Source organism: Oncorhynchus masou, unplaced genomic scaffold, assembly GCF_036934945.1.
Source record: "Oncorhynchus masou masou isolate Uvic2021 unplaced genomic scaffold, UVic_Omas_1.1 unplaced_scaffold_1915, whole genome shotgun sequence".
In the NCBI taxonomy this organism is placed as follows: Eukaryota; Metazoa; Chordata; class Actinopteri; order Salmoniformes; family Salmonidae; genus Oncorhynchus; species Oncorhynchus masou.
In genome coordinates, this window is record NW_027008413.1 from 56,670 (window position 1) to 83,091 (window position 26,422).

General features: G+C 44.5%; 1 protein-coding gene across 1 annotated transcript in view; it reads right to left on the reverse strand.

Moving 5' to 3' along the window:
* Window positions 1–26,422, reverse strand: part of LOC135532576 (NACHT, LRR and PYD domains-containing protein 12-like) — a 33,308-nt gene that overhangs the window by 6,267 nt on the left and 619 nt on the right. The window contains 17 exon segments of the mRNA XM_064960056.1: window positions 3,825–4,107; window positions 4,976–5,005; window positions 5,107–5,239; window positions 5,353–5,487; window positions 6,183–6,439; window positions 6,608–6,822; window positions 6,955–7,019; window positions 7,743–7,780; window positions 8,404–8,831; window positions 18,401–18,965; window positions 19,102–19,148; window positions 22,486–22,659; window positions 22,836–22,892; window positions 22,894–23,100; window positions 23,180–23,353; window positions 23,437–25,384; window positions 25,486–25,652. Coding sequence (XP_064816128.1) covers window positions 3,825–4,107; window positions 4,976–5,005; window positions 5,107–5,239; window positions 5,353–5,487; window positions 6,183–6,439; window positions 6,608–6,822; window positions 6,955–7,019; window positions 7,743–7,780; window positions 8,404–8,831; window positions 18,401–18,965; window positions 19,102–19,148; window positions 22,486–22,659; window positions 22,836–22,892; window positions 22,894–23,100; window positions 23,180–23,353; window positions 23,437–25,384; window positions 25,486–25,652 — 4,923 coding nt within the window.

Sequence of the window (26,422 nt, forward strand, 5' to 3'; positions counted from 1 at the left end):
ACAGTTTGCATTGACTTCTTTCCCCATACAAATACATTGCCCACACCCCTAAATTCAACCTGAAACCTATGTGGGTTATGAATGTCTTATGAACCTGTCTTCGATAACAATCCATCAGGCCACTACGAGGTCTACCTGTGTCGATTATATGCTTCCTGGAGCAACCAGAAGAGGTTAAATTAACCCAAAAGTTGTTTTGATGTACATAATCTGCATTTGTGAAAATCACTGCATTCAACCCTGTGTAGATCAGTCAAAACTTAACAACTTAACAACTTTAAACTCTGACTTTAAGGATTCTGTAAAAGCCTACCCCAACGAGGATATGTGTTTACTTTTAGCTTCCTGTGCCAACCAGTAGTGCCTTAAATTGTGGTCATAGGGGCTGTTTTGAAGGGCTAAAAAGGTCAGATCATTTCAAAACTTCCAATGTGTGACTAGGTAACCCTCATGAACTGGAAATCAGTCATTTCTCCCATCAGATTTCCAAGAAAAGCTCACACACAGCTAGGACATAGTGACACAGTGTGGGGTTTAGAGACATACAGAGCCTGCAATAGTCACCTTCATTCGAACTATCAAAGAACCGTCAGACCTAGAGCTCTGGAACTTTAGAAACCTGTTCAGGAGCTCAATATGATAACTCACTGTGCGTTATGTGGCTCTGGAAGGTTCTCAGACTGAGAAACAGCCTCGTACATTTGGAATAACTTCAATTCATTTTGATCATTACGAAAATGACGACATTTAGAAAAGTCCCAGAGTCGCAAGACTTGGTGCATTGAAACCACCTCAGCCCATAGAGACGGACCCCAACGTTTCTTTCCGATAGCTCATTCAAGGACCCCGTAGTAACAGCCGGAAAATGTGGATTTTCAGCACCAATTAAGATCGCTGCTCGGGCTCCAAATAACCTATCGAGCCGAAACTTGGGATTCAGCTAGGCCTACACATGCTGTCGGAACTGGACCCGCAGCTGTATTTTATGTTTTTATTATGCTTTAAACAGAAGGAGCTGTGTATTATGGGGATGCTCTAAAATATGTGATAGTTGGTTTCTAAACGAGTTGGAAAAAGTGGGTGTAGTGTCAGTTTGTATCAGTTTGGTTTCAGAATGATATCTAATTGACTGATGGACGGTGACTTTCTGGCTGACCTTTGTCCATTTGCAATATGTTTAAACAGTGATAGACCATCACCAAATTGACATTCTGAAATAAACACCAACGAGCGATGGAGAGGAACCACTATCCCTATCAAAAAAATAGTTTAAAAAACAACAGAGTCCCACTTCTCCCTGATCATACATGACAAATAGACAATCTAGGTTGATTCATGACTTAACATAGTGCTATATATCATCTGGGCAGTATAAATGCCATTTGGACATGATTCACTGACTTTTGCGTTTGGAAACCAACTTCCTATGATCGTACATGGCAAATGGACATAACATCTTGATTTGGCACTTTCAATAATTTCATATTGCATTTGGACATTTCTTATGGCATTTGGCAATGGTTCACTGACTTTTTACTTCGACTTTTGACTTCCTATGAAATCATATTGCAAATGGACAAAACATATACCTTATGGAGCGGCAGGGTAGTGTTGGACTAGTAACCGGAAGGCTGCAAGTTCAAACCCCTGAGCTGACAAGGTACAAATCTGTCGTTCTGCCCTTGAACAGGCAGTTAACCCACTGTTCCTAGGCCGACATTGAAAATAAGAATTTGTTCTTAACCTCTTACATCTATGGGGGCGCTATTTCATTTTTGGATGAAAAACGTTCCCGTTTTAAACAAGATATTTTGTCACAAAAAGATGCTCGACTATGCATATAATTGCTACCGTTCGAAAGAAAACACTCTGACGTGTCCAGAAATACAAAGATCTTCTCTGTGCGTGCCCTACAACGTGAGCTTCAGGCAAAACCAAGATGAGATGGCATCCAGGAAATGACAAGGATTTTTGAGGCTCTGTATTCCATGGTCTCCTTATATGGCTGTGAACGCGAGAGGAGTAAGTCTGCCCTTTCTGTCGTTTCCCCAAGGTGTCTGCAGCATTGTGACGTATTTGTAGGCAGATCATTGGAAGATTGACCATAACAGACCACATTTACCACGTGTCCGCCCGGTGTCCTGCGCCGAAATTGGTGCGCAAAAGTCACCTGCCAGTATTTTTCCAAACGATACAGAGAGTAAAGCAAGCTTCCACGAACTGCATGTCAATGAAGAGATATGTGAAAAAACACCTTGAGGACTGATTCCAAACAACGTTTGCCATGTTTCGGTCGATATTATGTAGTTAATCCGGAAAAAGTTTTACGTTGTAGGTGACTGCATTTTCGGTTCGTTTCGGTAGCCAGACGCAATGTAGAAAACGGAACGATTTCTCCTACACACAGACGCTTTCAGGAAACACTGCGCATTTGGTATGTGACTGAGAGTCTCCTCATTGAAAACATCAGAAGCTCTTCAAAGGTAAATGATTTTATTTATTTGGTTATCTGGTTTTTGTGAAAATGTTGCGTGCTACATGCTACACAAAATGCTATGCTAGCTTTGCATACTCTTACACAAATTAGTCAATTTCTATGGTTCAAAAGCATATTTTGAAAATCTGAGATGACAGTGTTGTTAAGAAAAGGCTAAGCTTGAGAGCAGAAGCATTATTTTCATTTTATTTGCGATTTTCAGAAATCGTTAACGTTGCGTTATGCTAATGAGCCTGAGGCTTTAGTCACAAACCCGGATCCGGGTTGGGGAGTTTCAAGAAGTTAACTTACTTTCCTAGTAAAATAAAGGTAAAAAAAAAAAAAAAAAAATGGACAAGTAAAAAAATATATACTTTTAATTATGACAATGAAATATGACAAGAGTATGTTCATACTGTTCTTATACATGTATAATTGACAAAAAAAATCTAAAGATACTCGAAAAACAGTCCAGAAAGCTCTTTTTTAGGGGGTTGATAAGTTTTAGAAAAAAAATTCAAATTTTCAAAATGTGACTCTTGGGTCATGACTTGATGTGCATTTGCAATATGAAAATCTATGGTGGAGCGCGCTCGCCATCGTTTGGATTTTTGCTGTATGACACTTGGCATTTGCCCTATGACATTTGCCATAAGCTTTGAATGAAATGGCGTATATTTGAGTGGTATTGGACACCGTGCATATGTTTCGTACAGTGCCAATATGTTACCATTAATTTTATCCATTTCAGGGGGGGGGTCTTTGTAAGTGTCTTTGTCCACAGACTAAAAGACAGGCCTCAGCATCTTCAGATTAGGTGAAGAAGTGTCTTTGTCCAAAGACTAGAAGACAGGCCTCAGCATCTTCAGATTAGGTGAAGAAGTGTCTTTGTCCACAGACTAGGAGACAGGCCTCAGCATCTTCAGATTAGGTGAAGAAGTGTCTTTGTCAAAAGACTAGGAGACAGGCCTCAGCATCTTCAGATTAGGTGCTACAAGACAGAGGATGGAGGAGAAGGGAAGAGAGAGATCAGAAAGTATGGAGAAGAAGGAGGTGTTAGATACCTGAGATAATAATGTGATGATGGACATATGATACATCTGAGATAACGATGAGATAATGATGGAATAATGGTCCTATGATACACCTGAGGTAATGATGAGATAATGATGAGATAATGATGTGATGATGGTCCTATGATAAGAGTAATTTATTACAGGCAGCAACACAAAAACATGGTTCCATTCTGAAAAACAATCTCTCTTTGATCTGGGTAGCTATGTTTTTATTTGACCTATATTTAATCATTCCACATATTCAATGGAGGGAGAAAAGAAACTGGTCTTACCTCGATTCACTCAAGAACTTAACAAGATGGTGTTCATGTTCACTGAGAGCTTTGAGACAAGCTCCCATCACTTCTGGTCCTTTAGGGAGGACTGCGTTCAGTAGTTCTCTCATTCGCTCCTGTTCAGTTGTTTCGGCTTTTATTCTGGAGTACTCTTCATCACCAATCATGTACTTTGACCGTAGAACATCTGCTATTGGCTTTGTGTTTTTGACTCCCTGAATGAGTTCAGCCCTGTGTTTCTGAAGAAACTCCTCAGCAGGAATCCCAAGGAGTATTAATGCTGAAGGGGGGGGGGGGGGGGTCAATTAAATTAATATGGTTTTAGGGTTAACAGCAGCTGTTTCTACATCTTGCAGTCTCTCCAGTTACCATTCCTCTGATAGTCATTTTTTGAATAGAGCTCCAAGGTTGTAGGCAATTCCAATTGTAGTCAGTCAAAACGTAAAAATGAAATTCCTATTCGGTTTATTGAGAAGTCACTGAAAGTCAAAAGTAGAATCCCTTTTCCAGTTATTGAATAGGAATTTCAGTTTCCTTCCTGAATGGACTGATTGATTTGGAATTGACGCCGACCCTGGCTGACACGATTGTCTATTCGACATAACATACAGAGCCTTGCAAAAGTGTTCACACCCCTTGGATTTCTCTATTGTGTTACATAGTGGGATTAAGATGGATTTCATTGTAATGTTTTGTCCACAGTCTACTGAAAATACTCTGTAATGTCAAATTGGACCTGTCCCCCATACAACATCTGGAAGGTCCCTCAGTCAAGTATCGCATTTCAAGCACAGATTCAACTTTCTACAAAGACAAGGCCTCATATACAGTGCCTTTGTCAGTATTTATATCATTACACCTTCATCACCCCGCTGAACATGACTCATGAAGGTCTTCATCACCCCACTGAACACGAATCATGAAGATCTTCATCACCCCACTGAACATGACTCATGAAGGTCTTCATCACCCCACTGAACACGACTCATGAAGACCTTCATCACCCCACTGAACACGACTCACGAAGGTCTTCATCACTCCACTGAACATGACTCATGAAGACCTTCATTAGTGTCCTTCATCCAAACTTGATGAGATTTTAGCTCTATAACCCAGTTTATAAAACTCGTCCACAAAAACAAACTTACATGTTGGATGAGAGTCGTTGCTGTACACATCTGAAAAACAAACAATAGAAAATATCATAAAACATTTTAATAGCATCTGTTAGAAAAGGACATTGATGATTGACATACTGTTCATGTATAGTATTACTTACCTTTTGATACCACTGATTTCCATACTGTCCTCTCATCATCCCCGATTAACTCCATCTCAATATCCACCCCTGTGTTTCCCATAATCATCTGACAACAGCTTGGTGTGGTGTCTGCAGGTAACAGCTGAATCTTCTGTAGGAGGCCATATGGTGCAGCGATTGAGACAACAGATGGAAATAGAATGATATTCCAGTTATTCATATACAATATGACAGATTCATGTCCTCAGCCTGATAAAACTACACCTCTGGATTGATGGAAGTGGAGCGGGGATTCTTGAACGCAAACCAACTGTTCAGCTTTAAGGACCCATTTGGACTTGACAGGACGAATTCTGAAAATCCTTTGGACACCTGGTTTTTCTCCCGTTCCTGAACAGCCTACAAAATGAGCAATGTAGTAGTCAGTCAGAACAATGTAGTCTCGTAATTCACACAACATGCAGCTCACTGAGCAATCCATTTTTGTCAACAACAAAAAATGTTTTTTTTGTTTTACGATCCCTATTGTACCAGGATATTATTTTAAAGGTGTACCAGGTAAGTTGACTGAGAAGAGATACTCTTTTACAGCAACGACCTGGAGAAGAGTTACAGGGGAGAGGAGAGGAGGAAAATGAGCCAATTGGAAGCTGGGGATGATTAGGTAGCCATGATGGTATGAGGGCCAGAATGGGAATTTAGCCAGGACACCGGGGTTAACATCCCCACTCTTACGATAAGTGCCATGGGATCTTTAGTGACCATGGAGAGTCAGGACACCGGGGTTAACATCCCCACTCTTACGATAAGTGCCATGGGATCTTCAGTGACCATAGAGAGGACACCCGTTTAACATGCCATCTGAAATACAGCACCCTACTCAGGGCAATGTCCCCTTCACTGCCCAGGGGCATTGGGTTCTCCTTCGACCAGAGGGAAGAGTGCCGTCTACTGGCTCTTCAAATGAACGAGACAGAAAAAGATTTCTCACATTGCTGAATGTTGTCTTTGTAATCTAGAGATTTTCAACAAACTATGAGCTTTCCTTCAGTAGGTTTCAACATACTGTTGTCACTTCAGTGATAGTGGCTCACCTCTTTCTGACTGGAGTTTCTGAGGAGCAGGTACAGCCTTGAAATGACTGTTGACCTTTTTACTGCCATGTAGAGGACCACGTCACAGTGGACATCTTTCTTACGAGACAGTGATTTCCATATAACAGAGATAGGTGAGAACTTGGGATGGAGAATCTTAGCATGGAATCTGGTGACCTCATGCACTTCCTCTAAAGACACTCCATGTTCCTCTACATGAAGAATCTTCATCTCATTCCTCAGGGAAGGGTTGGTCCCTGAACAACACAGTACAAAGGAGACAGAAAGACAAAAAAACCACAAAGAATGTGCAGTACCAGATCACAGTAAACTCAAACTCCCAGAATAGTTCATTCATTAATTCAGGAAGTGAAACTCAGTTACACGGAAATGTATTTCTGAATACTATTTCTATATGGTTTTACCTAAACAGACAAAGTGTGGCAGATGAACTTCCTCCAGTTCACCTAACTCCATAGTGATGTCCAGCAATGGACCACCTTGTGTGTACTGCATGTCTTTCAGAAGTTGACTGTAGGGTTCCCAGTTCCTGAAGTGATACTTCAGAATGACATCTCTCTCACACAGCCAGCGGAGCCCAGACACTGTACACTCATAACTCCCTCTGGGTGTCCTGTGTCTGAGGGCAACAACAAGATATGGTAGAGAGGGTCCATGGTCAAATGGAGAGGTTGGATTAGAAGACTATTCCCAAAGGTAATGGGGAAATACACTAGCAGGTGGAATGAAATGTTACAAGTAGTTATTTTACCTGAACATTGTCACTCCCTGGACAGTGGAAGTCAAGGGTTCAATCTGAAGCCAGTGTGTGGAGTCCTGAACAAGGACAAGCATGTCAGTAATACATATGGTGCCTGTTTCCTGGACACAGATTGAGTCTAGTGCTGCACTAAAAAGCATGCTCAATGGAAGTTTCAATAGAAATTTCTTTAAGGTCCAGGACTAGACTTAATGTGTCCGGGAAACTGGCTCATTACCAAAGTAACTCATCAAATATATTTATTCAATGTTACATGGAATGCTGGTGATTTAGCAATTAAACAGTCTAATGACAAAATATGACAACAGCTAAAGTCCTGCATGCCTCCAAGCAGAACACTGGACTGTCTCTATCCCAGTATGAATGGTTGGTCAGTACACACCTGGCTTTGAGACTGTGTTTATATTACTAAAGCAGAACACAGGACTGTCTATATCCCAGTATGAATGGTTGGTCAGTACACACCTGGCTTTGAGACTGTGTTTATATTACTAAAGCAGAACACAGGACTGTCTATATCCCAGTATGAATGGTTGGTCAGTACACACCTGGCTTTGAGACTGTGTTTATATTACTAAAGCAGAACACAGGACTGTCTATATCCCAGTATGAATGGTTGGTCAGTACACACCTGGCTTTGAGACTGTGTTTATATTACTAAAGCAGAACACAGGACTGTCTATATCCCAGTATGAATGGTTGGTCAGTACACACCTGGCTTTGAGACTGTGCCTGACTCCTGCAGGTATGTTAAAGTAAGAATTGACATTATGACTTACCTCAACATGGTCACAAGTCTTACAGCTCTGAGGAATCCCTGAATTCAAAAGTAGTTATTTAAAATGGACAATCTCATGTAATAATGCATTAATAATTATTAAATAGAATTGTAATAAAAATGAATATAAGTGAGCAGCAGTCTCAGAATGTACACTCTTTAGTATACCATAATCTGACATTAGTGTTATATTAATGAATGTTTGTGGAAGCAGGAAACAACATTGTTCTGGTCCATGTTTTGTAGATGTTGGGGGTCTGATAACTGGTAGATTCTAGGATGAGAGCTTAAAGGTAGAGTCAGCTAAATGATGATGTACGAGCAGCACCACAGATATTGTAATGAGCAAGATGTCTGACTTCTCTCTCACAGTCACACACAGTATCTGCCCATGTGCAAGTGTTCTCTTCACTCCCTTACAGAATGTTTGCCACGGGACCAAAACAGCAGAGAAGTTTTGCCAAGCTCTCTAATGTTCTTAGTTGTTGGAGAAATTGATCCACTCTGCTGTTTACGTTGTGCATCTACGTCATATCGCTGACTCTACCTTTAAGTTTGTTTTGACCAAATAGATTGTTATTGTGTTCCTTGCCTGGGAATAAACTATAATGAACACTTTAAACTATTTTGATTTAAAAACAATGAAATCAATTAACACTCACATTTCTCAGGTCCAGGCTTGATCCAAAACTCTTCACCATGGTCTCTGGTGTTCTCAGGTCCAGGCTCGATACAACTCTCTCCACCATGGTCTCTGGTGTTCTCAGGTCCAGGCTTGATCCAACTCTCTCCACCATGGTCTCTGGTGTTCTCAGGTCCAGGCTTGATACAACTCTCTCCACCATGGTCTCTGGTGTCCTCAGGTCCAGGCTCGATACAACTCTCTCCACCATGGTCTCTGGTGTCCTCAGGTCCAGGCTCGATACAACTCTCTCCACCATGGTCTCTGGTGTTCTCAGGTCCAGGCTTGATCCAACTCTCTCCACCATGGTCTCTGGTGTCCTCAGGTCCAGGCTTGATCCAACTCTCTCCACCATGGTCTCTGGTGTTCTCAGGTCCAGGCTTGATCCAACTCTCTCCACCATGGTCTCTGGTGTCCTCAGGTCCAGGCTTGATACAACTATCTCCACCATGGTCTCTGGGGTCCTCAGGTCCAGGCTTGATACAACTCTCTCCACCATGGTCTCTGGTGTTCTCAGGTCCAGACTTGATACAACTCTCTCCACCATGGTCTCTGGTGTCCTCAGGTCCAGGCTTGATACAACTATCTCCACCATGGTCTCTGGTGTCCTCAGGTCCAGGCTTGATACAACACTCTCCACCATGGTCTCTGGTGTTCTCAGGTCCAGGCTTGATACAACTCTCTCCACCATGGTCTCTGGTGTCCTCAGGTCCAGGCTTGATACAACTATCTCCACCATGGTCTCTGGTGTTCTCAGGTCCAGGCTTGATACAACTCTCTCCACCATGGTCTCTGGTGTCCTCAGGTCCAGGCTCGATACAACTCTCTCCACCATGGTCTCTGGTGTTCTCAGGTCCAGGCTTGATACAACTCTCTCCACCATGGTCTCTGGTGTCCTCAGGTCCAGGCTTGATACAACTATCTCCACCATGGTCTCTGGTGTTCTCAGGTCCAGGCTTGATACAACTCTCTCCACCATGGTCTCTGGTGTTCTCAGGTCCAGGCTTGATACAACTATCTCCACCATGGTCTCTGGTGTTCTCAGGTCCAGGCTTGATACAACTCTCTCCACCATGGTCTCTGGTGTTCTCAGGTCCAGGCTTGGTCCAACTCTCTCCACCATGGTCTCTGGTGTTCTCAGGTCCAGGCTTGATACAACTCTCTCCACCATGGTCTCTGGATTTGGTCAAGCAGAAGGATAGACTGTGATTAAACTAAATACAACTTATAAATGCTATATATAAAATACTTACAGTCTTCATAAGCAGTACAAAGGGTGTTTAAAGCTTGACAGACTAGCTCCCTATGTAGGGTGCATTACCTAAATTTGACATAACCCACTATGTCACCTTCCATTAAGTCAATACTGATGGTGACATTTAACTAAGCAAGTCAGTTCAGAACACATTGTTATTTACAATGACGGCCTACGCCAGCCAAACCCTCCCCTAACCCGGATGACGCTGGACCAATTGTGCGCCTAACACATTAAAACACACAACTACTAATCATATAACTGTCTGTAGGTCCAACATTCTTCTCGCCAATGTCCAGTCTCTTGACAACAAGGTTGATGAAATCCGAGCAAGGGTAGCATTCCAGAGGGACATTAGAGACTGTAACGTTCTTTGCTTCACGGAAACATGGCTCACTGGAGAGACGCTATCGGAGGCAGTGCAGCCAGCGGGTTTCTCCACGCATCGCGCCGACAGAAAGAAACACCTTTCTGGTAAGAAGAGGTGCAGGGGCGTATGCCTTATGGCTAACGAGACATGGTGTGATCACAGAAACATACAGGAACTCAAATCCTTCTGTTCACCTGATTTAGAATTCCTCACAATCAAATGTTGACCGCCTTATCTACCAAGAGAATTCTCTTCGATTGTAATCACAACCATATATATGCCCCCCAAAGCAGACACATTGATGGTTCTGAACAAACTTTATTTGACTCTTTGCAAACTGGAATCCATACATCCTGAGGCTGCATTAATTGTAGCTGAGGATTTAAAAAATGCTAATCTGAAAACAAGACTCCCTAAATTTTATCAGCATATCGATTGCGAAACCAGGGCTGGAAAAACCTTGGATCATTGTTATTCTAACTTCCGCGACGCATATAAGGCCCTGCCCCGCCCTCCTTTCGGAAAAGCTGACCACGACTCCATTTTGCTGATCCCTGCCAACAGACAGAAACTAAAACAAGAAGCTCCAACGCTGAGGTCTGTCCAACGCTGGTCCGACCAAGCCGAAGATGTCGTGCCCATAGCAACGATTAAAACATTCCCTAACCAGAAACCGTGGATTTATGGCAGCATTCGCGTGAAACTTAAAGCATGAACCACTGCTTTTAATCAGGGCAAGGTGACTGGTAACATGACTGAATACAAACAGTGCAGCTATTCCCTCCGCAAGGCTATCAAACAAGCTAAGCGTCAGTATAGAGACAAAGTAGAATCTCAATTCAACGGCTCAGACACAAGAGGTATGTGGCAGGGTCTACAATCAACCACGGACTACAAGAAGAAATCCAGCCCAGTCACGGACCAGGATGTCTTGCTCCCAGGCAGACTAAATAACTTTTTTGCCCGCTTTGAGGACAATACAGTGCCACTGACACGGCCTGCAACGAAAACATGCGGTCTCTCCTTCACTGCAGCCGAGGTGAGTAAAACATTTAAACGTGTTAACCCTCGCAAGGCTGTAGGCCCAGACGGCATCCCCAGCCGCGCCCTCAGAGCATGCGCAGACCAGGTGGCTGGTGTGTTTACGGACATATTCAATCAATCCCTATACCAGTCTGGTGTTCCCACATGCTTCAAGAGGGCCACCATTGTTCCTGTTCCCAAGAAAGCTAAGGTAACTGAGCTAAATGACTACCGCCCCGTAGCACTCACTTCCGTCATCATGAAGTGCTTTGAGAGACTAGTCAAGGACCATATCACCTCCACCCTACCTGACACCCTAGACCCACTCCAATTTGCTTACTGCCCAAATAGGTCCACAGACGATGCAATCTCAACCACACTGCACACTGCCCTAACCCATCTGGACAAGAGGAATACCTATGTGAGAATGCTGTTCATCGACTACAGCTCGGCATTTAACACCATAGTACCCTCCAAGCTCGTCATCAAGCTCGAGACCCTGGGTCTCGACCCCGCCCTGTGCAACTGGATACTGGACTTCCTGACGGGCCGCCCCCAGGTGGTGAGGGTAGGCAACAACATCTCCACCCCGCTGATCCTCAACACTGGGGCCCCACAAGGGTGCGTTCTGAGCCCTCTCTGTACTCCCTGTTCACCCACGACTGCGTGGCCACGCACGCCAAAACTCAATCATCAAGTTTGCGGACGACACAACAGTGGTAGGCTTGATTACCAACAATGACGAGACGGCCTACAGGGAGGAGGTGAGGGCCCTCGGAGTGTGGTGTCAGGACAATAACGTCAACAAAACTAAGGAGATGATTGTGGACTTCAGGAAACAGCAGAGGGAACACCCCCTATCCACATCGATGAAACAGTAGTGGAGAGGGTAGTAAGTTTTAAATTCCTCGGCATACACATCACAGACAAACTGAATTGGTCAACTCACACAGACTGCATCGTGAAGAAGGCGCAGCAGCACCTCTTCAACCTCAGGAGGCTGAAGAAATTCGGCTTGTCACCAAAAGCACTCACAAACTTCTACAGATGCACAATCGAGAGCATCCTGGCGGGCTGTATCACCGCCTGATACGGCAACTGCTCCGCCCTCAACCGTAAGGCTCTCCAGAGGGTAGTGAGGTCTGCACAACGTATCACCGGGGCAAACTACCTGCCCTCCAGGACACCTACACCACCCGATGTTACAGGAATGCCACAAAGATCATCAAGGACAACACCCACCCGAGCCACTGCCTGTTCACCCGACTATCATCCAGAAGGCGAGGTCAGTACAGGTGCATCAAAGCTGGGACCGAGAGACTGAAAAACAGCTTCTATCTCAAGGCCATCAGACTGTTAAACAGCAACCACTAACATTGAGTGGCTGCTGCCAACACACTGACTCAACTCCAGCCACTTTGATAATGGGAATTGATGGGAATGATGTAAAATGTATCACTAGCCACTTTAAACAATGCTACCTAATATAATGTTTACATACCCTACATTATTCATCTCATATATATACGTATAGGATTAGGGTTACTGTACTCTATATCATCTACTGCATCCTTATGTAATACATGTATCACTAGCCACTTTAACTATGACACTTTGTTTACATAGTCATCTCATATGTATATACTGTACTCGATACCATCTACTGTATCTTGCCTATGCGGCTCTGCACCATCACTCATTCATATCTTTATGTACATATTCTTTATCCCCTTACACTGTGTATAAGAAATTAGTTTTGGAATTGTTAGTTAGATTACTTGTTGGTTATTACTGCATTGTCGGAACGAGAAGCACAAGCATTTCACTACACTCGCATTATCATCTGCTAACCATGTGCATGTGACAAATAAAATTGGATTTTATTTTATTTTATTTGACCTCTACTACTAATCTAACTGTCTGTAGGTCCAACAGAACACATTAAAACACACCACTACTACTAATCTAACTGTCTGTAGGTCCAACAGAACACATTAAAACACACCACTACTAGTTATCTAATTATAGAAAATATTCCAGAGGAAACATGTCACGAATCCCGCTTCCTGAGTCTGTGTTTGCCTGTGTTTCTGTCCTGGAGTGTGTTTCCGGTGTCCTGGAACGCACCCTGTCTGGTTGCCGGGCAATGTAGCCAGTTGGGAGTTCTGATTACCCGCACCTGTATCCCATCAGCTACTTGCCCACCTGGTCCTGATCATCATCTCTCCTCTTCATAAGCCCGGACCTGACATCCATTCCCTGCCGGATCGTTAGCCATGAGCAGTATGTCGTGCCATAGTATCAGCCTCAAGTTGGATAGAATTTGTTTTGTTGTTTTTTTACGTATTGCTTGCCTTAAACTTACCTCCGTTTGTTCTGTCTTCAGTTACTCACCTGGATCATTTACCCCATTCCCGCCTGGTCATCGGAGAATTCCGCTACCCCATTGGATCCACCTATTTACTCCCATCAACTCACCACCGCTACCCGCTACGCCACCTGGATATATCTACCCATTCACATTCACTTGTAAATAAATACTCACCTTCTTCCTACTCTCCTTGTCCTGGTCTGCTTCTGGGTTCGATTTTGAAAGAACGTGACAGAACGATCCGGCCTAGGATGAACCCAGCGGACCTGGACTCCATTTGCCATGCCATTACCCAGCAGGGGAAGATATTGGGACAACACAAGACGGCGCTACAGGAGATAGCGGGTTCAATTCAGAACTTATCTGCTAGCTTGACACAAATCCAGGATCAGCTCTGTTTTCCGGCGATTCATTCACCACCTGTTTCACCCATCTCACCTGCCGTGTCTGGTGCGGTTTCCTTCCGTGAACCCAAGGTACCGACGCCTGATAAATATGAAGGGGATTTGGGAAGATGCCGTTCGTTTCTTATGCAGTGTGGGTTAGTGTTTGATCTGCAGCCCCATTCTTACGCCACTGACAAGGCTAGGATAGCCTTTGTTATTGAACTGCTGCGTGGAAGAGCTCTGGAATGGGCTTCAGCTGTTTGGGAACGACAGGAGACCTGCATGGCTTCTTACCAGGAGTTCGCGGGAGAGATGAGAAAGCTTTTTGACCATCCAGTCCGAGGTAAGGACGCAGCTAAACGATTGTTTACTCTTCGCCAAGGAGCTCGCAGTGTGGCAGACTTTATGATCGAGTTCAGGACATTGTCTGTGGAGAGTGGTTGGAATGAGGAGTCACTACAATGGGCTTTTTACCAGGGGTTGTCGGAGCAACTCAAGGACGAGCTGATATCCTATCCAGAGCCTAGTGACCTAGACAGCTTGGTCACTTTATCTATTCGGGTAGATAATAGAGTCCAAGAGAGAAGGAGGGAGAAGCAGTGGGGCCCATCCAATCAATCAGCAACTCGGTTACCATTTGGTTCAGGAAGTGAACCAGAACGTATTGATCGTTATTCCCCACACGGGATTAGTGGAGGGTCTTGCCACCAGATCCTGAACCAATGCAAGTGGGGCGACACGGGCTAACTAAGGAGGAGCGCCAACGTAGACGTGAGACCAACAGCTGTCTCTACTGTGGTACCTCGGGACATTACATCTCCGCTTGTCCACAGCACCCGTTAACTTCTTGAAACTCCCCATCCCGGATCCGGGATCGTGACTAAAGCCTCAGGCTCATTAGCATAACGCAACGTTAACGATTTCTGAAAATCGCAAATAAAATTAAAATAATGCGTCTGCTCTCAAGCTTAGCCTTTTCTTAACAACACTGTCATCTCAGATTTTCAAAATATGCTTTTGAACCATAGAAATTGACTAATTTGTGTAAGAGTATGCAAAGCTAGCATAGCATTTTGTGTAGCATGTAGCACGCAACATTTTCACAAAAACCAGATAACCAAATAAATAAAATCATTTACCTTTGAAGAGCTTCTGATGTTTTCAATGAGGAGACTCTCAGTCACATACCAAATGCGCAGTGTTTCCTGAAAGCGTCTGTGTGTAGGAGAAATCGTTCCGTTTTCTACATTGCGTCTGGCTACCGAAACGAACCGAAAATGCAGTCACCTACAACGTAAAACTTTTCCGGATTAACTACATAATATCGACTGAAACATGGCAAACGTTGTTTGGAATCAGTCCTCAAGGTGTTTTTTCACATATCTCTTCATTGACATGCAGTTCGTGGAAGCTTGCTTTACTCTCTGTATCGTATGGAAAAATACTGGCAGGTGACTTTTGCGCACCAATTTCGGCGCAGGACACCGGGCGGACACGTGGTAAATGTGGTCTGTTATGGTCAATCTTCCAATGATCTGCCTACAAATACGTCACAATGCTGCAGACACCTTGGGGAAACGACAGAAAGGGCAGACTTACTCCTCTCGCGTTCACAGCCATATAAGGAAACCATGGAAAACAGAGCCTCAAAAATCCTTGTCATTTCCTGGATGCCATCTCATCTTGGTTTTGCCTGAAGCTCACGTTATAGGGCATTCACAGAGAAGATCTTTGTATTTCTGGACACGTCAGAGTGTTTTCTTTCGAACGGTAGCAATTATATGCATAGTCGAGCATCTTTTTGTGACAAAATATCTTGTTTAAAACGGGAACGTTTTTCATCCAAAAATGAAATAGCGCCCCCAGAGCATCAACAGGTTAAACTGCCCGGCTCGCTAGTTTTGGGAGGAATTTTAGCGAGCCAGTTTCAACCTCTCAAAGATCCTGTCAGACCCCGTTTTCCTGCGACCCTTATGAATAAGGATCAGAGCTTAGAGATGAACGCTTTTATCGATTCAGGTGCCGATGGCAGCTTTATTGATGCCGACTTGGTGGAACAGCTGGGGCTTTCCAAGGAGCAATTGCCGGAAGCCATTGAAGCAACCACTCTGAATGGCAGTAGTCTGGCACGGATCACTATGAGGACTGAACCGGTTAAGATGTTGTTGTCGGGGAATCATTCAGAGTTTATCTCCTTCTTCATTCTTTCCTCGCCCCATGTTCCTCTGGTTCTTGGTTATCCCTGGCTGAAGGAACACAATCCCTCGTTTGATTGGGTGACGGGTAAGGTAACTAGTTGGAGCATTGATTGTCATGCTAACTGCCTTAGGACTGCCTGTTCCCCTGCCGTTTCCAGTCAGGTCAGTGACTCTGCTCCTCCTGATTTGTCCCTGGTTCCAGAAACATATCACGAGTTCGGTGAAGTATTCAGTAAACAGAAGGCTCTGTCCCTTCCTCCCCACCAACCTGGGTCGAAGAACGGGAAGGCGGACGCCCTGTCCCGGATGTTCTCCAAGACGGAGGAGAGTGGGGCCAAGACTGAGACGATTCTTCCCCAGAACGTTGTTGTGGGAGCCGTTACATGGAGGATTGAGGAGGAGGTGATGGCGGCTCTTCGGACACAGCCCGGGCCCAGTTACGGTCCACCCGGTCGGTTGTTCGTGCCTGAGTCGGTTCGTTCTGCTGTCCTTCAGTGGTCCCACGCCAGCAAGATAGCTTGTCACCCTGGTGTTGCTCGGACTATGGCGCTACTGCGCAGACAATTTTGGTGGCCTGCCATGGGAGAAGATACCCGGAGGTTTGTTGCCGCTTGTCCTGTTTGTGCGCAGAATAAGAGTACCAATCGGGCCAGCTCTGGGCTTCTTCACCCCCTACCTATTCCCCGGCGACCTTGGTCGCATCTGGCCCTGGAGTTTGTCACGGGGTTGCCCTCTTCTGTTGGTAACACGGTTATTCTGACCATTGTGGATAGATTCAGCAAGTTTGCCCACTTTGTTCCCCTCTCCAAGCTGCCTTCTGCCACTGAGACGTCCGAGATCCTGGTTAGGGAGGTGTTCAGGGTCCACGGGTTGCCCTGTGACATTGTTTCTGACCGTGGTCCTCAGTTCACCTCTGCTGTCTGGAAATCCTTCTGTTTGGCCATTGGAGCTACAGTCAGTCTCACATCTTGATTTCACCCCCAATCTAATGGTCAGGCGGAGAGAGCCAACCAGAAGATGGAGTCCACGCTGCGTTGTCTTGTCTCCTCTGATCCCACCTCTTGGTCATCTCAATTACCCTGGGTCGAGTATGCCCATAATACCCTTCCTTCATCTGCCACTGGGATGTCCCCCTTCCAATGCCTGTACGGATACCAACCTCCCTTGTTTCCTTCTCAGGAGAGGGATCTTTCGGTTCCTTCTGTCCAGGCCCACATTCGTCGTTGCCACCGGACCTGGCATCGGGCCAGGAAGGTCCTCCTTAGAGTTTCTGACCAATATCAGATCCAGGCGAATCGTCGCCGTATTCCTGCTCCCGCTTATACCATCGGAGATAAGGTTTGGTTGGCTACACGGGATCTTCCTCTACGGACTGAGTCAAGGAAACTGTCACCAAAGTTCATTGGTCCGTTTGTGGTGGAGAGAATCATTAACCCTGTTGTGGTCCGACTCAAATTGCCGGCAACGCTTCGAGTACACCCCACCTTTCATGTCTCCTGCCTCAAGCCGGTTCTCCTTAGTTCTCTGTTGCCCCCTCCTCCTCGTCCTCCTCCTCCTCGGATGATCGGAGGTGGTCCTGCCTACACGGTGTGCCGCATAATGGATTCCAGACGGCGGGGTCGAGGTTTCCAATATCTCGTGGATTGGGAAGGATATGGTCCAGAGGAGAGGAGTTGGATTCCTCGGCGTCAGATCCTTGATGACGACCTGCTTCGTGACTTCTACCGCCTCCACCCTGGTGCTCCAGGTAGTCCGCCCGGTGGCGTTCGTCGGAGGGGGGGTACTGTCACGAATCCCGCATCCTGAGTCTGTGTTTGCCTGTGTTTCTGTCCTGGAGTGTGTTTCCGGTGTCCTGGAACGCACCCTGTCTGGTTGCCGGGCAATGTAGCCAGTTGGGAGTTCTGATTACCCGCACCTGTATCCCATCAGCTATTTGCCCACCTGGTCCTGATCATCATCTCTCCTCTTCATAAGCCCGGACCTGACATCCATTCCCTGCCGGATCGTTAGCCATGAACAGTATGTCGTGCCATAGTATCAGCCTCAAGTTGGATAGAATTTGTTTTGTTGTTTTTTTACGTATTGCTTGCCTTAAACTTACCTACGTTAGTTCTGTCTTCAGTTACTCACCCGGATCATTTACCCCATTCCCGCCTGGTCGTTGGAGAATTCCGCTACCCCATTGGATCCACCTATTTACTCCCATCAACTCACCACCGCTGCCCGCTACGCCACCTGGATATATCTACCCATTCACATTCACTTGTAAATAAATACTCACCTTCTTCCTACTCTCCTTGTCCTGGTCTGCTTCTGGGTTCGATTTTGAAAGAACGTGACAAAACAAATGATGAAACATTGCTATTTGACTCACCTCTGAATGTGTTGGTCATTTATCTGACACGGGGTCACAGAGGAGGAAACCTCAAACCCAAACCCAGGATAGAGGGGTTCAGTGAATGTGGTGTGTTCTGTGTGAAGGTGTGTCAGTGTACCAGAGGAGGACACACTATAGAAGGACAAAGTACCAGCTGACCAGTCCAGAAACACACCAACTGTGCTAGGACCAGGACCAGGGATGGATCTGCTATGGACTCCAGCATGGTAAAAGTGATAATCACTGTCAGAGCAGACTAAACACCAGGACTCCTTATTGTGTCCAATCCAACTGTCATCCTCTTCTCCCTTCCTCTTTATTCTTTTGTACACCACACCAATGTAAGCCTTGCCACCATCCCAGTCACCATCCCTCTCCACCTCCCAGTAATAACGACCTCCAGATAAGCCTTCTCTGCAGAGAACTTGGTGACGACAATCAAATCTGTCTGGATGGTCTTCATAATGCTGCTCCTCCACCACACATGTCATTTTACAGTTCCCCTCAGACAGTATCAGGTATGGGTGTGCTGTATTTGGGTCCAGGGTGAGATGACAAGCATCTGTAGACAAAGTGAGAGTTTAATCAAACCACATCTTCATTTATAATGTTGTATTGTAGGTACAGAACAAGTATTGATCAGTTACTATGTTACTATAGTTCTGAGTATTCAGTTAATTAGGATTGAAGAGACTTACATTTCCTCAGCCCTGATTTCAGCCTGCACTCTCCACCATGATCAACACTGTAGGAGAAACAGGTTATTGACTGACAAAGACCTTATACAGCAGTCAACATTTAAACCATATTGTTGTGTTCTGGTGCATTATCCAGTTCTGGTGCACTATCTAGTTCATTACTAGAGACATACAGGTATTCTATCCTACCTACTGCATACAGAACAGAGTACAGTTCATTACTAGAGACATACAGGTATTCTATCTGCATACAGTGCCTTGCAAAAGTATTCCCCTTGGTGTTTTTCCTATTTTGTTGCATTACAACCTGTATTTTTAATAGATTTTTATTTGGATTTCATGTAATGGACAAAATAGTTTAACTCTTGAAACTCCCCATCCCGGATCCGGGATTGTGAATAAAGCCTCAGGCTCATTAGCATAACGCAACGTTAACGATTTCTGAAAATCGCAAATAAAATGAAAATAATGCGCCTGCTCTCAAGCTTAGCCTTTTCTTAACAACACTGTCATCTCAGATTTTCAAAATATGCTTTTGAACCATAGCAATTCACTAATTTGTGTAAGAGTATGCTAAGCTAGCATTTTGAGTAGCATTTAGCACGCAACATTTACACAAAAACCAGATAACCAAATAAATAAAATCATTTACCTTTGAAGAGCTTCGGATGTTTTAAATGAGGAGACTCTCAGTTACATAGCAAATGTTCAGTTTTTCCTGAAAGAATCTTTGTGTAGGAGAAATCGCTCCGTTTTGTACATCACATTTGGCTACCGAACCGAAAATTCAGACACCAACAACGTCAAACTTTTTCCGAATTAACTCCATAATATCGACCGAAACATGGCAAACGTTGTTTGGAATCAATCCTCAAGGTGTTTTTTTCACATTTCTCTTCATTGATATGCAGTTCGTGGAAGCCTGCTTTCTTCTCTGAATTCCATGGAAAAATACTTGCAGCTGAGGTTTGCGCACCAATTTCGGCGCAGGACACCGGGCGGACACCTGGTAAATGTGGTCTCTTATGGTCAATCTTCCAATGATATGTCTACAAATACGTCACAATGCTGCAGACACCTTGGGGAAACGACAGAAAGGGCAGGCTCATTCCTCTCACATTCACAGCCATATAAGGAGACAATGGAAAACGGAGCCTCAAAAATCCTGCTGATTTCCTGGATGCCGTTTCATCTTGGTTTTGCCTGTAGCTCACGTTCTCGGGCACGCACAGAGAATATCTTTGCAGTTCTGGAAACGTCAGAGTGTTTTCTTTCCAAAGCTATCAATTATATGCATAGTCGAGCATCTTTTTGTGATAAAATATTGCGCTTAAAACGGGCACGTCTTTTTATCCAAAAATGATATATCGCCCCAGAGTTTCAACAGGTTAAATTGGTGAAGTGGAATTTAAAAGTGAACTTGTTTGAAAATATTCAAAATGGAAAAGTGGTGTGTGCATATGTATTCACCCCTTTGCTATGAAACCCCTCAATAAGATCTGGTGCAACAATTACCTTCAGAAGTCACAAAATTAGTTACATAAAGTCCACCTGTGTGCAATGTAAGTGTCACATGATCTGTCACATGATCTCAGTATATATACACACCCCTGTTCTGAAATGCCCCAGAGTCTGCAACACCACGAAGCAAGGGGCACCATGAAGACCAAGGAGCTCTCCAAACAGGTCAGGGACAAAGTTGTGGAGAAGTACAGATCAGGGTTGGGTTATAAAAAAATATCAAACTTTGAACATCCCACGGAGCACCATTAAATCCATTATTAACAAATGGAAAGAATATGACAACCCAACAAACCTGCCAAGAGAGGGCCGCCCACCAAAACTCACAGACCAGGCAAGGAGGGCATTAATCAAGAGGCAACGAAGAGACCAAAGACACTCCAATCTTTGCAGCTCCTTCAGGGTTATCTGTCCATAGGACCACTTTAAGCCATATACTCCACAGAGCATTACGGGAGAGTGGTCAGAAAACAAGCCATTGCTTAAAGAAGAAAATAAGCAAACACGTTTGGTGTACGCCAGAAAGCTTGTGGGAGACTCCCCAAACATATGGAAGAATGTACTCTGGTCAGATGAGACTAAAATGTAGCTTTTTAGCCATCAAGGAAAACGTGATGTCTGGTGCAAATCCAACAACTCTCATCACCCCGAGAACACCATCCCCACAGTGACGCATGGTGGTGACAGTTTCATGCTGTGGGGATGTTTTTCCATTTGCAGGGACTGGGAAACTGGTCAGAATTGAAGGAATGATGGATGACGCTAAATCCAAGGAAATTCTTTACGGAAACCTGTTTCAGTCTTCCAGAGATTTGAGACTGGGACGGAGGTTCACCTTCCAGCAGGACAGTGACCGTAAGCATACTACTAAAGCAACACTCAGGTGGTTTTAGGGGAAACATTTACATGTCTTGGAATGGCCTTGTCAAAGCCCAACATCTCAATCCAATTGAGAATCTCTGGAATGACTTAAAGATTGCTGTTTACCAGTGGAACCCATCCAACTTGAAGGAGCTGGAGCAGTTTTGCCATGAAGAATGGGTAAAAATCCCAGTGGCTGGATGTGCCAAGCTTATAGAGACATATCCCAAGAGACTTGCAGTTGTGATTGCTGCAGAAGGTGGCTTTACAAAGTATTGACTTTGTGAGGGTTAATAGTTATACTCAAGTTCTGTTTTTTTGTCTTCTGTTTTTTTGTCTTTTGTCTCATTTCAAAAGAAAAAATATGTTTCATCTTCCAAGTGGTAGGCATGTTGTGAAAATCAAATGATACCTGCTGTGAATCAAATTATCCATTTTAATTCCAGGTTGTAAGGCAACAAAATAGGAAAAATGCCAAGGGGGTGAATACTTTCTGTAATGTAATGAGTACAATTCATTACGACAGACATACAGGTATTCTATCCTACCTACTGCATACAGAACGGAGTACAATTCATTACTAGAGAAATACAGGTATTCTATCCTACCTACTGCATACAGAACGGAGTACAATTCATTACTAGAGAAATACAGGTATAGTATCCTACCTACTGCATACAGAACGGAGTACAATTCATTACTAGAGAAATACAGGTATTCTATCCTACCTACTGCATACAGAACGGAGTACAATTCATTACTAGAGAAATACAGGTATTCTATCCTACCTACTGCATACAGAACGGAATACAATTCCAACAGGATATCAGAGATGCAGAAGAAGAGTATTCATGTGGTGATGATGTATGCTGTGTTGGAGTGCTCAGCCTGCTGGGTAAACTTCCCCTTAATTCTACCATCATGTCCTCATGTTACTGACCCTACTACACTACATATCACACAACCGCTGCTCACACTATTAGGACATCTACTCTGACTTACTTCAGCTTCATCAGTTTATATGTGGGATCCATCAGAGCAGCTGAAAGCAGTCCCCCTGCAGAGTCTCTTGGGTGATTGTAGCTCAGGTCCAGCTCTTTCAGGTGGGAGGGGTTTGACCTCAGAGCTGATGACAGAGCAGCACAGCCCTCCTCTGTGACCAGACAGCCAGACAGCCTACAGAGAGACACACAACAGCTGTCTAATTTGATGTACTGGTGTCAATCATCTAGTAGGACACCAATTAATTTGTCCATGAAAGAAACATTGTCATGAAACATCAGATTTGAGTAACATCAGAGTATTTGTTTTACTAAGCTCAGTACCGACCTGACTGAAACAGCTGTACTTACCCCAGTGTGTGTAGTTTACAGTCTGGATCCTCCAGTCCAGCAGACAGCAGTGTAACTCAGCTCAGTACACCTGACTGAAACAGCTGTACACCCCAGTGTGTGTAGTTTACAGTCTGGATCCTCCAGTCCAGCAGACAGCAGTGTAACTCCTGAGTCCTGCAGGTCATTGTCTCTCAGCTCCAGTTGGTTCAGTTGTGAGTTGGGTGAACTCAGGACTGAGGCCAGATCTGAACAGCAACCCTCTGTCAGACCACACTGACCAAGACTAGAGGGGAGAATATCACATGATTAACACATGCTTAAAACCTCCACATAATAACTCATACTGAAGATATTTAACTCACACTAGTGTCTGTATGTTGCAGAGGGGACTGGTTAGTCCAACACAGAGCAGCTCCACTCCTCTGTCTCCCAGGTCATTGGAGCTGAGGTCCAGTTCTCTCAGGGGGGAGTTTGGTGTCTGCAGAGCTGAGGCCAGAGTCTCACAGGATTTATATGTGAGTTTACAGCGATCCAGTCTGGAGAGAGTAGATGATCTGTTAGACATACAAATCCTTCATTATAATGACACTGTAAACATCAACTCAATAACAGAACTTACAGTGCTCTCTTGCAGGTTTTCACTACCGGCAGCAACCTCTGATAACCTTCCTCTGATGTGTTGTATGTCTTCAGGTCAAACTCCTCCAGCACCTCCTCTGACATCAGTAACAGGTAGGCCAGGGCTGAACATTGGTCAGGTTTTAGTCTTGTTTCTGAAAGAGTTCCTGATCGCAGGGAGGTCTGCATGTCTTCAACTAGAGAGTTGGAACCAAGTTCATTCAGACAGTGGAACAAGTTGATGATCCTTTCTGGTGAGGATTCCTCCTTGATCTTGTCTGAAAGGTACCTGGCTGTTCTCTCAACTGTTTCCTCATTGGTCTGTGTTGTTCTTTTTGTCTGTGTCAGAAGGCCTCGTAACAGATTCTGATTGGATGCCAGTGAGAGACCCAGAAGGAAGCAGAGGAACAGGTCCAGGTGTCCAATCTCACTCTTCAAGGCCTGGTCCACTGCTCTCCTGTGTAAATCAGACAACTGTATTGACTCCTCTTCATCATTGTCATCCTTTTTGTCTTCATCGGAATCATCGTAATCATTATCATCGATTGACGTCAACTTGTCAGGCTTCAACTTGTAGGACCAGAATTTGAATCGGCTGTTTTCATAATAATCTTGGCCCTTAGTGACTGCTGTGACATCATCACTGGTGACTGCTTTGGGGGAGAAAACTTTTTCCTTCTTGCCCAGACATGACTCTAAAGCATGCACTGCTGCTAGAAACTCCTGAATGCTCAGATGCACAAAGCTGTAGACCTTGTCTTGGTACAGCCCAGATTCTTCTTTAAAGATCTCTGTACACAATGCTGAGTACTCTGATGCCTCTGTGACGTCAATGCCACACTCTCTCAGGTCCTCCTCATAGAAGATCAGGTTGCCCTTCTGCAGCTGTTGGAAAGCCAGCTTTGCCAGTTTAAGGATCATCTCTTTGTCTGACTGAGACAGTTCCTTTGGGTTCGTCTCTGTGGCTTTGTTGTACTTCCTGTTCTTCACAATGATTTGGATCATGAAGTGTGAGTACATCTGGGTCAGAGTTTTGGGGACTTCATCCTTCTCTGCCTCTTTCAGCATCATCTCAAGGACAGTGGCTGATATCCAACAGAAGACTGGCATGTGGCACATGATGTGGAGGCTCCTTGATGTCTTCACGTGTTTGATGATTTCATTGGCCAGATTCTGATCTGTGATTTTCTTCCTGAAATACTCCTCCTTCTGTGGATCATTGAACCCTCGTACCTCTGTCACCTGGTCAACACACTCAGGAGGGATCTGATTGGCTGCTGCATGCCGTGAGGTTATCCAGAGGACAGCAGAGGGAAGCAGATTCCCCTTGATGAGGTTTGTCAGCAGCACGTCCACTGAGGTTGGCTTCGTGACATCACAGCACTTCTCATTGTTTTTGAAGTCTAGAGGAAGTCGACACTCATCCAGACCATCAAAAATGAAAACAGTGTTGGTTTCACCATCTTCAATGCTGTCAATCTCTTTCAGCTCTGAGAAGTAGTGGGAAAGAAGTTGCATCAGACTGTATTGGTCCTTTTTCAGGTTCAGATCACGGAAAGGAAGAGGAAACATGAAATGAACGTTCTGATTTGCTTTCCCCTCTGCCCAGTCAAGGACGACCTTCTGCACAGAGACTGTTTTTCCAACACCAGTTATTCCTTTGGTCAGCACAGTTCTGATAGGTTTGTCTTGTCCAGGTAAAGGCTTGAAGATGTCGTTGCATTTGATTGGTGTCTCTTGTGTGGGATGTGTCTTGGATGCCATCTCTATCTGTCTAACCTCATGTTCATTATTGAGCCCTCCACTTCCACCCTCTGTGATGTAGAGCTCTGTGTAGATGTCTTTGAACAGACTTTGGTTTCCATGGTGTCCAATTCCTTCAGATATGTGTTGATACTTGTGTTTCAGTTTAGCCTTGATGTCTTGTTGGACTGTCAGCAGAGTTTGACCTGTAGGAAAACAATGAGAGTTGGGACTCATCAGTTAATGTGTGTGTTTTATAAGGGCGTTTGTACCGTTCTTTGTGATATTGTATGAAACACAGTCTTACTTCTTCTGTCCAGAAGGTTGTGTGTGATATTTAATACATCCTCACTGTCCAAACTCTCCACTTCCTTATTGTCATCTGGTAATGGTTCCTGGCTGAAAGCAGGTGGCTGATCACTCTTCATTGATAGCAGGCTGGTTGTAGGTGACTCTGCTCTGGGCTTCTGGACACTGAACAAAACAGGGAGACAGATCACCTCATCTACTTCATTTTAACAACTGTAGAGTGGAACTTCTGAAGTCCTGATGTTTCTTTTAAAGCTACAGTCTGCAATTGGTAAATCCATTTTTGGCCTTTTAAATGAATGATGTACAGTCATGGCCAAAAGTTTTGAGAATGAATATTAATTTTCACAAAGTCTGCTGCCTCAGTTTGTATGTTGGCAATTTGCATATACTCCAGAATGTTATGAAGAGTGATCAGATGATTTTCAAAGCCCCTCTTTGCAAATGAGCTGAATCCCCAAAAATCATTTCCACTGCATTTCAGCCCTGCCGCAAAGGACCAGCTGACATCATGTCAGTGATTCTCTCCTTAACACAGGTGCGAGTGTTGATGAGGATAAGGCTGTAGATCACTCTGTCATGCTGATTGAGTTCGAATAACAGACTGGAAGCTTCAAAAGGAGGGTTCTGTTTGGAATCATTGTTCTTCCTCTGTCAACCATGGTTACCTGCAAGGAGACACGTGCCGTCATCATTGCTTTGCACAAAAAAGGGATTCACGGGCAAGGATATTGCTGCCAGTAAGATCGCACCTAAATCAACCATTTATCGGATCATCAAGAGCTTCAAGGAGAGCGGTTCAATTGTTGTGAATGAAGGCTTCAGGGCTCCCAAATTCCAGCAAGCGCCAGGACCGTCTCCTAAAGTTGATTCAGCTGCGGGATCGGGGCACCACCAGTACAGATTTTGCTCAGGAATGGCAGCAGGCAGGTGTG